General features: G+C 42.9%; 1 protein-coding gene across 1 annotated transcript in view; it reads right to left on the bottom strand.

Annotated features, from left to right (window-relative positions):
• Nucleotides 1-11,490, bottom strand: part of LOC126474264 (mucin-17-like) — a 123,556-nt gene extending 112,066 nt beyond the window's left edge. Inside the window, exons 1-3 of the mRNA XM_050101729.1 lie at nt 11,479-11,490; nt 6,062-8,164; nt 574-978 (exon numbers count right to left, since the gene is read on the bottom strand). Coding sequence (XP_049957686.1) covers nt 574-978; nt 6,062-8,164; nt 11,479-11,490 — 2,520 coding nt within the window. The remainder of the gene's footprint in view (nt 1-573; nt 979-6,061; nt 8,165-11,478) is intronic.
• Nucleotides 11,491-12,433: the final 943 nt, after the last annotated feature.

Here is a 12,433-nt window from a genome sequence, read left to right as displayed (position 1 = left end):
GGTGTGCTGATCCCACGCCCCTCCTATCCACATCCTCCTCTGAGGATGACACGGCGGTCGGACGGTCCCGATGGGCCACTTGTGGCCTGTAGACGGAGTGGTTATGTTCTTCAGGTCCGCCTTGATGTTTTCTCTTCTGTATTGGTTGATTAGTCTCAGTTGGCATTGTTCGTTTTGCTGTTCATGTCTTGATCAATAAAAGATTCAAAACGTATGTGGAAAAAAATTAGTCAAAAAGGTAAGGAACATGTGAGAATACGCAAATTAAACTCCGCTCACAACTGCATTTTTATTCAGCTAGCAAGGACATATGGTACAGGACAGTCTTAATTTTTTCTGATACTTTGAGAGGCCGATGTATTTTGTAATTTAATCAGGTATTTTTTTTACATTTGCTGTTTCTAAAACAACTGCAGATGTTGTGGAAATGGCATAACAGATAGATCTGTTAATCAATTAGGTAAACATCCGCAGTCACTAGCTAACAGCATTCAGCACCTGATGCATGGACGGGGACACACGCGAAGCTGATGGCGCCAAGTTAACTGTTCATTAGTGCAGCAGCCTTCTGACCACAGGCCAACCACCGACGGAGATGATGTTTGAAGTCACACTCAGTGGTACAGTTACGGGTTGGTCCAGTGAGCGAACAGACATGCCACCAAAGTTGATCGTGTTCTGAACAGCGTTCACTGGTGCTGCTGCCTGTTTGACTGCGGTAGGAAGAGGAAAGCTACCAAAGTTGATGATGCCTGCAATCTGGCTAGTAGATGGACCAGCTGGTGGCGCCCATATGCGGACAGGAACGCCACCGAACGTGAAAGTGTTTGGTGCCGAGCTCGACGGTGCAGAGGAACTGATGGTGTCTGCAGGTAGTCTCAGCGGTTCAGCCACTGGACCGATAGCGGCACAAGGTAGAGCGTCGACATCGGCGTCGACAGCGTCTTCTGGATCCTCGGCGTTGTAGACTCCCCCGACCTGTGCCGATAACGACGTGAGTCCTGCTAGTATCTCACAAAAAATTGTTATACATCCACAATGTATTCCATTATTCTTTACTCATAAACCAGTTAGTTCAAGGAAAGTAATAAGATTTACGATAGTTCTCATTTATTGTTCCGACACCGTTGCACATTTGTATCTACGTATATTTGCGTCAGCAACCGTCTTGTCTACTCAGAACTACATGTAGTACTCTGAGATGTGGTTCTCAGTAGACAAAACAGGTTGCTGACACAACTACCTAGAACTGAAGATGATCCAGAGTGATCGAAACATGTAATGTAATTAAAAATGTGCATCTGAGTCGGAACGATAAGTGAGAAATATCGTAAATATCTAAACTGTTGCTGAATCTCTAAAGACGGTTACGTCAACTACAGTGAAGAAATGAGGTGCAACAGAAATGCTGAACTTACCACCAATTTTGAGGACCTCGTAGTAGTCTGACTAAAGCATTGGTGTTACCACGGAACCAAAATACCGCATGACGGGCGAAGCAAGAAAGACATAATAAACCGAGTAGAGGGATAGTGCTAGATAGCAAAAAAAATAGCCGTAATTTGGAGAAGAAATTACTGAAATGTACGTTTGCGATAGGGGGGTGTATCGAAGTGGATCATGTGTTTGTACTATAGGAATCCCAGGAAACAACAGAAACGAAGCGTTTGAGATGTGTTGTTACAGAAGTATGCTTCAAATTAAGTGCAAAGATGGAAAATGGTGAGGTGCTCTGTACGATCCGAGAGGAGGGGTGAAAAAGACCGACGGAAAGAAGATACAGAAAGACAGAACATGTGTTAAGGCAGCACTGGATAACTTTCATGACACAAGAGTGAGTCTTAGAGATTAGAAATGGCAGAGGACGACAGAGATTTGGAATACATCCAACAAATAACCGAGAACGTTGGGTGTATGTTCTACAGTGAGATCAAGAGTTTCGAACTTGAGGGGAAGTCGCTTTAGACCATATCCTATAAGAAAGAAGACTGATACAGAGAATCAAACCCAAAGGCCAATTATCGAGCACTCATGCGTGTCGGACACGAACTGTCTTTGAACTAAGATCATTTGACAGTGAGGTCGTACATGTTGATCGTGTCCTGAGTCTTGACTGTGCCAGGTAATACTATGTCAGTCATGCTTCAGCGTGTATGAGCACCTGATAATGCTCTTCGGCCTCTAAACTAAGCAAATAAGCAAAATGTAGTTGTGAAATAATATCAGAAACAAGGCAGAAACAAAATTATTTAAAAAAAAATGAAGCTGGTTATGATGACTGAGGGCATAATATTCAGATGCAGATGCTCTATTTCGAATGAATTACTTGTCACACTTCAGTTACAGCTTAAGTCACACACCGGGCAGTTTCCACAGCGCTGGGAGCGCACTCATGACACCACCGTGTACGTAATTACAGGAAATAACTATGTTCCATATTGCTTATGATCCTGAGCTTTCTCTTTCCAAAGTTTTTGCCGAGTGGAGACCCCACATCTGGGCACAAAGCACCCGGAAACTTTACTGGACGTAAGTAAACGTTACGACCAGACTTACAGGACACGTTCCTCAAACCGGGGAGAAGAAAATATGTAGTGTGGACGTGGATCTGATTACGCCATTTGTCCCTGTCAATTTACTGCAACTCCTCATAGTATATTAACCGTGGGAGCACACACCAAATCAACACATGGCGTAGCCCAGGCAATCCACTTCCCTGACTCAGTTGTTCAAAGTACCGTCCATTAACATTGATACGTCCATCATTCCGCATTCGAAAAGAAACATAGATGCGCTGAAGCCTCCACGTGAGTTGAAATATTTCTGGCTGATTCAGCCATCGTATTAGGCTCCAGGAAGCTATTCCCAGGGCAGTGGAGATGCAAGAAGCATAGAGATGACGCAATGTGGGATGAGGTACCGGTGACAGATGTTAGATTCGGTACCATTCCTATGAGAAAGGCCGCCTGCATGATGCTGCTGCTCTGTGACTGGCTGCTGTGTTCGGCGGTAGGGCGCCAAAACGTTAAACTTTAGTTGCTATTATTAATTAAACGTGTCATCCAAATTACTTCATTTTTTTAAATAAACGTCTCTCAACAGCCAGCTATCAATCAACCATTTCAAAATTATTAAAATCAAAGTATTACTAAAACAAAAGACAGACGATATTACTGACGATGCACTTCGATGGCGTTCGGGTCATGCCTTGCTGGCTGGGCGCGCGAAGTGTCTCGGGCAGTCCGGTTCCCCAGTTCTGACCGTTCCATTAGACAGGCACGTTGTCTGTTATAGCAGTATTTGTTTCATGGCATTTTATTTACTACAGTTCCGACCGTCACTAGGTAAGACATGTTGTCTGTAATAGTAGTATTTGATTCATGTAATTTTATTCTCCAGTTCTGACGGTTCCAGTACACAGACATGTTGTCTGTGGCAGGACGTATTTCATGTTATTTCAGCCAGATATAATGACTGTGGAAAGATATGTTTAATACGTTGTGATCAAGAATAGTTTCTCGCGTCTATATCAATAAAAACGCGACTGGCATCCCAAATGAGTTGCAGTTTATTCGTAGCAGCAGTTCCTTGCCAAGTTAATTTCAGCCTCAATAAAAAGAATCCACGACCTGCGTGCTGTTTTCTGCGCTGGGGACATCATCATCATGAAGACAGCAGGTTACTGAAGTGTACGAGAACTTACGTATTCCACACAGGGCAGTGGAAACAACTAGGCACCTCACGTGTTCTGCATGCACAGAATAAATGTGCTCAGTGACAAGTCATCTGCAGTAATGCACAGGAGGTAAAGAAGGATGAAAGTATTAACACTATCTCACTTTTATTCTTATTTTTCTTGCCGTAGAGTCCTGCGTATGCTTTGGAAGTTTTTTAAAACACGATTTGAAATAATGTAACTTATGGTATGAAGTCATTGCGGTAAAGAAGTTCGTAAGAGTTTCGAGTGTTAAAAATTGGCTACAAGCAATTGCATTTCTCGTGCTTTTAGCCTAGATATATTTTTGTAGTAGTTTTCCTTTGATGCGTTAATTAGAGCCTACTATCTCCTCACTAGGTCGAGGAGAGTACTTTGTCATATTACGAGGGAAATGTCAACTAACAATTGTATTTGAATGTAGAATCTTTGGTTGAGTGGTGTGTGGTTGACCTGTTACTGTTATATGGCAGCACCAGATGAGTCAGAGGCACAGCACAAGGCTACTGCAGTGATCTTTAAGCGGACGTGGGGGTAGCTAGGAAAATTATGGCGGCTCAGCGATTTGTAAATTACGATATGGTAAGTGGACGAGTGTGCTGCCGTGTGCTTAATAAAGCAAGGCAAGAGGGTCCAGGAACTATATTAAAAGTAAAACTTAACAGATTCACTGAAATCATGAAAACTGCCTCTAGACTTGCCACAAAATATCTTCATTCAGTGTAGATTTCTTGATACCTAAGCGGACTCACTAAAATTATTGCTATGTGTATAAAATTATTATTGACATATTAATTAAAAATTTCTTATGAAATCAATAACAAATGATACAGATACTCAAAATAACATGTGACAAACAGTTATGCAGCTCTTGGTGCCGAGAACGACTATATTTCTGTTATTGTTACAATAAATGCACAAACAACTGTAAATGATTTATTAAATAATCAGCATCAGTATGCCAAAGCTAGGATTTCTGCACATCCACTGAAACGATTATCGCCAGCAAGGGAGCGATATTGTTTTATCCTATCAATCCATTTCTTTAAAGAGATTTTGGTGACTTAGTGTATGTGAGATTGTCATTTGACAAACACTGGATACCAGCATCGAGGAGAACATAAAGTCGACAGTTTGACTAGGTTTTATGCAGTTTCGTCTGAATCGTACAACAACCACAAGCTAACACTGGAATGCTTAAATAAATCTAGAGAAGTTATTAGTAGTGTATATCAAAGGTAATGTGTATACCAAATGCGTTGGTGATGATACTCAGAGAAAAGCGTTTCTTGGTTGGTTTTGGATGCATCAACGTCTTTCGGAGGGCAGATGATTAGAATGTAATGTAAGACAAGACTGCTTCCTGAAGCTAATGCTGTGAATATTGTTATAACTAAAAGAGCTCTTCAGAAAGGTCTGATCGTTTCCGAAATGGAAACCACTGTGAAAATCAAAAATGTTTCATTTGTAATAGTTAGCTACACCTTGTACCTACTTTTCTATGTAGTTGCCACTCCGATGTAGACATCTGTCGTAATGTTGTACAACTTTCCAATACCCTCGTCATAGAAGGCAGCCGCCTGCGCTTTCCGCCAATTCTCTACGCTGGTATAGAGCTCGTTGTCTGTGCCAAAATGTTCTCTTCATAGCCAGCGGTTCATGTCAGCAGAGATGAAACTCAGAAGGAGCGAATTACGCGCTTTATTATGAGTGATCTAAGACATCCCATCAGAAACGCTGCAGGAGCATCTTTATTGACCCTGCAGAGCGTGGACGTGAATTTTCATGAAGAAGGAAATGCATGACAGTTATGTTACGTGGGCTGCATGAAGTCAGGCGAAATCTCTCACTGGGCCGTCATACTTTTTATTCAGGCATCTCTACGTGCTCACTGAGCGCTCAGATCCGAAAAGAGCGACGTGACGTGATCGGCATGCGTAGTGGAGACACTGCCCACACGTATGTGCAGAGTTTGAACAGTATTTTTACTGTGGTTTCCATTTTGCACCCGTTCGGACCTTACTTTTCGATTTGTTTATGTAAAGTAGGCTTACCTAACTCTAAGCTGTAAACATTAATATTATATTGATAATAGTTACTGTAGAACTGTCTAATCACAGCCAAATAAAGTAGGATATTTTTTTCTGATTTGCTTTATGGCAATGTAAGTAATACTTCAAGATGTACTTCAAACACAAGCATGCTAATGTGCAGTCCACTTGGCTGTGGCACAGAAAAAATTTTGTAAGCATTTAAACGTTGAGCTCTTCATAGGAACGAGTGCTGTAAAAGTTCCTTACACAGGAGAACAAATCTATATGTTTAATCTTAAGGCTAATTTCTCACCTTACTAAATCCATCTAGTGACAGCTGTTGTGGAATCACAGCATTGTTGGACGGCCAGTTTGCCAGAACCGCACCCTGTACCGCGTCCATAATATTGCTGGAGACAGCAGTAACGTCAGGTGAGAATCTATGGCCTGGAAGATCAGCAAACGGACTGCTTATGGGAAGACCAGACATGGCGCTGTTAGAGCTGGGAAGTGAGCACATCGCTGTCAGAGGTACGCTGACGATGAACGTGTTGGCTGGATGGTTGTAGAGAAGCCTGCTGTAAGGCCAGAAATTGTAGGCATCCTTCAGGTTGAGAACAGTAGTGGCAGGTGCAGCAGGAACAAAATGACTGGTGGGATAGCGAGGGGAGACAGCAGGAGAAGAATCTGCGTGCGGGTGAGCAGATGGACTTTGTGGAACGTTGCCGACAGGGAGATCCCCAAAGGAGGTGCTGTCAGGCGAATCGGCTCTGGGATTGTTGAGTGATGCAGTAGAGCTCTCTATACTGGCAATATTATCCAGACTTTTGAAAACGCTTTCTTGAGTCTTAACCGAAGAAGTAGCTAGCAAGTTACTTAAAGGATAATTCTGAAAGTCATTGCTGGCAGGTAAGTCATCTTTGGCCTTGTAGTCGGACTGAGAAACATCGGAGGCTTGAAATTTCGAGAGATTATTTGTATTCGAAACAGATGGCGATTTTGGAGGGGGACACACAGCGCCAGGTAAGGGCAGTTTACCACCAGAAGAGAGATCCGATGAACTGTTGTCGTCCACCATGCTCTCAGAGGGGCTGCAAGGTCTTTCGAAGGAAGGAGCCGAGTTAGAAGTTTCGGAGCTATCAGCATCCTGAAGACTAGCAGCAGTCTTAGGGGTTGACGACGTTTCAGACGGGGTTCTGGAGCTTGCTGAGGGCAATTTGTCACCAGAAGCGAGGTCTACCTTTCGGTTGGCATTCAACGTGCTCTCTGAGGAACTACCAGATTTTTCATCAGAAGGAGACGAGTTGGACGTTTCGGAACTATCAGTAACTTCGAGACTAGCGGCGGTCTTAGGTGTTGACGACATTACAGAGGGACTGTTGGATCTAGCTGAGGGTAATTTGCCACCAACAGCGAGACCTGTCTTATGACTGGTGTTCAGATTGCTCTCTGAGGAACCGTCAGGTTTTTCAGGGTAAGGAGACAGATCGGACGTTTCGGAACTATCAGTATTCCGGAGGCTAGCAGCATTCTTAGAAGTTGACGACATTTCAGACGGGCTATTGTAGCCAGCTGAAGGCAATTTACCACCTGTAGCGAGATCAATTTTGTGGCTGGGGCTCAGCTTGCTCTCTGAGGAACTGTCAGGCTTTCCGGTGGAAGGAGACGAGTTGGCCTTTTTGGAGCTGTCAATATCCTCGACACTAGCAGCAGTCTTAGGAGTTGATGACGTTTCAGACGGGGCTCTGGAGCTTGCTGAGGGCAATTTCTCACCAGAAGCGAGATATACCTTTCGGTTGGCATTTAACGAGCTCTCTGAGGAACTATCAGATTTTTCGGCGGAAGGAGACGTGTTGGACGTTTCGGAACTATCAGTACCTTCGAGACTAGCGGCGGTCTTAGGAGTTGACGACATTAGAGACGGACTGTTGGAGCTAGCTGAGGGTAACCTGCCACCAGAAGCGACGCCTATCTTACGGTTGGCGTTCAGTGTGGTCTCTGAGGAACTGTCAGGTTTTTCAGGGTGAAGAGACGGGTTGGAAGTTTCGGAGCTGTAAGTTTCCTCGAGACTAGCAGCATCCTTAAGTGCTGACGGCGTTGCAGGGAATCTAGGTGAGGGCACTCTGCCTCCAGAAGCGAAACCTGTCTTATGGTTGGCGTTCAGTTTACTCTCTGAGGAACTGTCAAGTTTTTCATGATAAGGAGACAAATTTGACATTTCGGTGCCGGCCGTTTCAGATCGGACCGATTCAGTATTAACTAATGCGGCATCTACTTTTTGTACGACAGCTCCAATTCTGTCTTTTAGGATGACAGCGCCGGATGTCCCTCGTTTTGGTGAACATGGTGAGCGTGCATCTTTAGCCATGCCACCAGGCCTGGCGAAGGCAGCTGCAAGCACTGCACCTAGAAGAACCTGTAACAAAAACGAGTCACAGTGGTGTTTCACACAGTTGGTTAGCGAAATGAGACTGTGATACTTCCGTTATGAACAGAAGCTATCCGTATATGACAAACCATTTATTACGTGAGTAATGATACGAAATACAACCCACGGACACACCTAATGCGTGTACGAATCCAACACACACACACACACACACACACACACACACACACACAGACACACACACTGACACACACACCAATCTGAAAATCTGAAGACATTGTTTGTTTGTATAGTGGTACAAATATACAGTTATTGTGAACTTAGTGGTTTGTATTAAGGCAATGAAACATTTCTTTACCTTGCAAGCGGTTTCTAAACCGCATGGAAGTCTGATTTCTGTTTTTAATTTTCCTTGCATAGGAAACACCTTCTCTATCACTTCAATGATGTCTCAAATAAATAATCCTGTGGCTTTTTTACTGCAATTGTCAAACACCAAAAACGATAACCCTTTCTTTATAAGTGGATATTTTTAAGTAGTTTCTTGAAGAGCATGATCTGCTGTGACTTAAGCTGCCATTGATGTTTTTCTGAAGAAGGAATACGAGTGGCAGTACTTGTCATATGTACGAGGGAAAGTCAAAAATAAAGGAACTTCCCCGATTTCTCGACGTAGGGCTTGGTAAAACTGCTAGTAACCAGAACTGAAATATTGTCGTCTCCAACAATTCTGTTCACCGTGTCACTTTCTGTCACTCGCGTTAGTTGTTCTATTCTGGCAGTTCGTGAAACATGGCAGCTCCATTGTCGATCTGCACCAAAATGCAAATGAGAGCAGTGTTTCTTGTTTCCGGAAGGTGTTAAATCTGCGGAAATTATTCGTTGAACACAAGCGACCTATTGTGACACCTGATTATCACGAAGCGGATGGAGCGCTTCAAACGGGAAGAACTTCTCTATGTGACAAGGATAGGTCGGGCAGGCCATCGACGTCAACAACTGGTGACAATTTGGAAGTTGTCGAGAGTATTGTGATGGAAAACAGACGAATCACAGTGGATGAAAGCGCTAATACTTTACTTATCAGTCATGGTTCAGCGTATTCGGTCTTACACGGCTGGCAAAATTTTCGGGAAGTATGTGTAATGTCGGTACGGAAATAATTGTCAGTGCAGCATAAGGCACAAAGGAAGTATGTCTCTCGTAAACATTTGGCCCGTTATAATGGCGAGGGAGATGGATTCTTACAGAAAATCGTTACTTAAATGGTTCAAATGGCTCTGAGCGCTATGGGACTTAACATCTATGGTCATCAGTCCCCTAGAACTTAGAACTACTTAAACCTAACTAACCTAAGGACAGCACACAACACCCAGTCATCACGAGGCAGAGAAAATCCCTGACCCCGCCGGGAATCGAACCCGGGAACGCGGGCGCGGGAAGCGAGAACGCTACCGCACGACCACGAGCTGCGGACCAAAATCATTACTATAGACAAAACGTGGGTGTATCATCACGAAGCGGAAAGTAAGGCTGCGAGCATGGTTTGGAAATACCCATCATCACCACGAGTTAAAAAATTAAACGTCCTCGATCACCTGGTAAAATTACGATAACGCTATTCTGGGACGTGGAAGGCGTGTTAGCCATTCACTTCACCCTAAGAGGCGAAACTCTGAACAATGAGAACTATTGTGGCGGGACGCGAACTAAATTGAAACCTGCGGGCAGATCCAAATTTCGCGGAAAAATGCGGAAAGGTGTCTTCCTGCAGCAAAATAACACTAGGCCACATTCTTCCAAACCGAACGGCCGAAACAAAAACAAAAGTTGTGATTCGAACTGCTGCAGTGTTCTGAGCTTGGTCGCACGAGTGTTTTGTAAGTAATTACGTCGATGGCACTTTCCAAGTATTCTACCAATGATGAGTAATCTTCCACATACGGCTGAGTGTATATGAAGGCACCATTTCGTAAGCCTACAAGCGGTTGGATCCAGATGTCTGTATGAGCTCACTGATTCTAAGTGTGACCTAATATTGTAGTGTTCAGAGACAATTGGGTGTTTTTCTTTCTTTTTCTTCTTCTTTTTTACGAGAAGAAGTTTACATATCTGACCATTTAAAGCAATATTAGCACCATTTTCGAATCGTAGAAGATCGAGTGAATATTTCTTCGGCACTTCCTACACATTACTTCGTTAATATAACTCTGCGTAATGTCTGAGGTTACCAACAATATTTTCTGGTTATTAATACTCAAGCCGGCCGGTGTGGCCGAGCGGTTGTAGACGCGTCAGTCTGGAACCGCGCGACCGCTACGGTCGCAGGTTCGAATCCTGCCCTGGGCATAGATGTGTGTGATGTTCCTAGGTTGGTTAGGTTTAAGTAGTTCTAAGTTCTACGGCACTGATGACCTCAGATGTTAAGTCCCATAGTGCTCAGAGCCGTTTGAACCATTTTTTAATGATACTCAACAGGAAAAAGCAAGTGTACTAATACACTTTACCGAGATACATCTGAAATTACTGCCCTCTCGATGATTCTTTATCCAAGATAACATGCTTTATCATTCATACAAGAAATCCTCAATTCAGTCACGAACATCGTTTGATTTGACATACGTTCGTAATTTCGGAAACAAGCGAATGTGTACTAGAAGTCAAGTGTTTTTCGGAAGACAAGAAATGCTGCATCTACTTGTCCCTTTGACCTATGGCTCTCAGAATGTCACACAACAAAAGCACCAGTTCAGCTTCACGTGATCAGTATTTTTGTAATCTATACTGGTTAGCACGGAGGTAATTCTATTCGAGATACCTCATATATTTGCTCTCCGAGTATATTCTAATGTGACAAGGTCCTTCATTAGCTACAGTATCAAGTATCTTTTTACATTATGATATCAATCAATTTTACACGTATATTTCCATCGTTAACAGTGCGAAACAAGCTGTCTAATGTACAAGGGCAGGAAACATCTGTAGAGGACATCACAGCTGCCAACTATCACGTTTCCGATACTATAGCACAACTTTTTCTAGTCAGCACGTTCTCAGTTCGTGTAAAGATGATAGGCAGTTCTGAGCTATCATATATCATGAAATGGGTAATAAATGAAAGTGTCTTAGTGCTTTTCTGGTTGGACATTTTTATGTGTTATGTAGCATTAATGCATGAATTAGAGATATAACTCCTTCAAAAATTGCTTAAATTTCTATTCCTTGTAAAATATAAGTTCCCTTTAAGACAAAAGAGAACTGTGACCTAGAAACACTGTACCATAAGGATACAGTGAAATTAACCAAATACTGCTTGTTGCGTGAATGTGTCGGGTACTCACCAGAGTCTTCATGTCTGCTGACATGTAATGCCGACGCTGTGCTGTCTCAGCCCGTTCAAGGGACTTAAATAGCGCCAGCCAGCACCATATCACTTCTCGTTTTATTATTTCCAACGCCTCAAGCGTGCTCTGCGACGTGGAGTGCAGGAATGTCAAACATCAGTTGATAAGCAACGTTATCCTACTCTCGTATCGAATCGCTAAGAATCTAGACGTAATTCGATAAGCGTCTCCCGTCAGTTCTCTCAAACACCCACTCTTTTATAAAGAGTATGTAAGGGATTGACTGGCTTTCTCGATGTTCGGGAGGGTAGTCCTTTCTTCTTTGTTACTCTTATTATCTAACAAACGCTTCAGCCACGTATTTTTAATTGTTTTAGCTTCCGTTCATCATCCTGCCTATTGGTGTCAATGAAAAAATTGGTAGGAGCCACTGGTGACAATAACATTCGAAATAACAGGTAGTTACCTCTCTGTTTCCGTTCCTTCAGCATCAAAAGGGATTACGCATAGCAGTTCTAAAAATATCAGCCACTGTCCTGTTTCTTAACCCATACTGGATAAGAAAATATTTACGTCCACTAGGATACGGTACATTAAGGTACAGAGTATTGCCTTCTAGAGAAAAGTTAATGAAACTATTTCAAAAAAGGATTACTACATACCAGTTGCCGTAGCAAGCACTCGCCTGACAGATTGAATCTTCAAGTTTCTGCAATTGTAAAACTTTGAAACATGTATAAGAAGGCGTCCTTGTTTACGCACAAGGGAAAGTTTCAAGGACAAAAACCGCAGTCCGTAAGTGTGTACCCGGTGATCTGAAGATCAACATTTAAGAATAACGTAAGAATATTCATGTAGGTTGGCAGCATACAACGTCATATTTGCATTTTAATCTTCGTTACGTGACGTATACCAGACGAAATAACTTATTTTGCTGTCCGATGAATATAAA

This window comes from Schistocerca serialis, chromosome 4, assembly GCF_023864345.2.
Source record: "Schistocerca serialis cubense isolate TAMUIC-IGC-003099 chromosome 4, iqSchSeri2.2, whole genome shotgun sequence".
Taxonomy (NCBI): Eukaryota; Metazoa; Arthropoda; class Insecta; order Orthoptera; family Acrididae; genus Schistocerca; species Schistocerca serialis.
The sequence above is the reverse complement of the archived record's forward strand: the minus strand, read 5'-3'. Positions and strand labels throughout refer to the sequence as shown.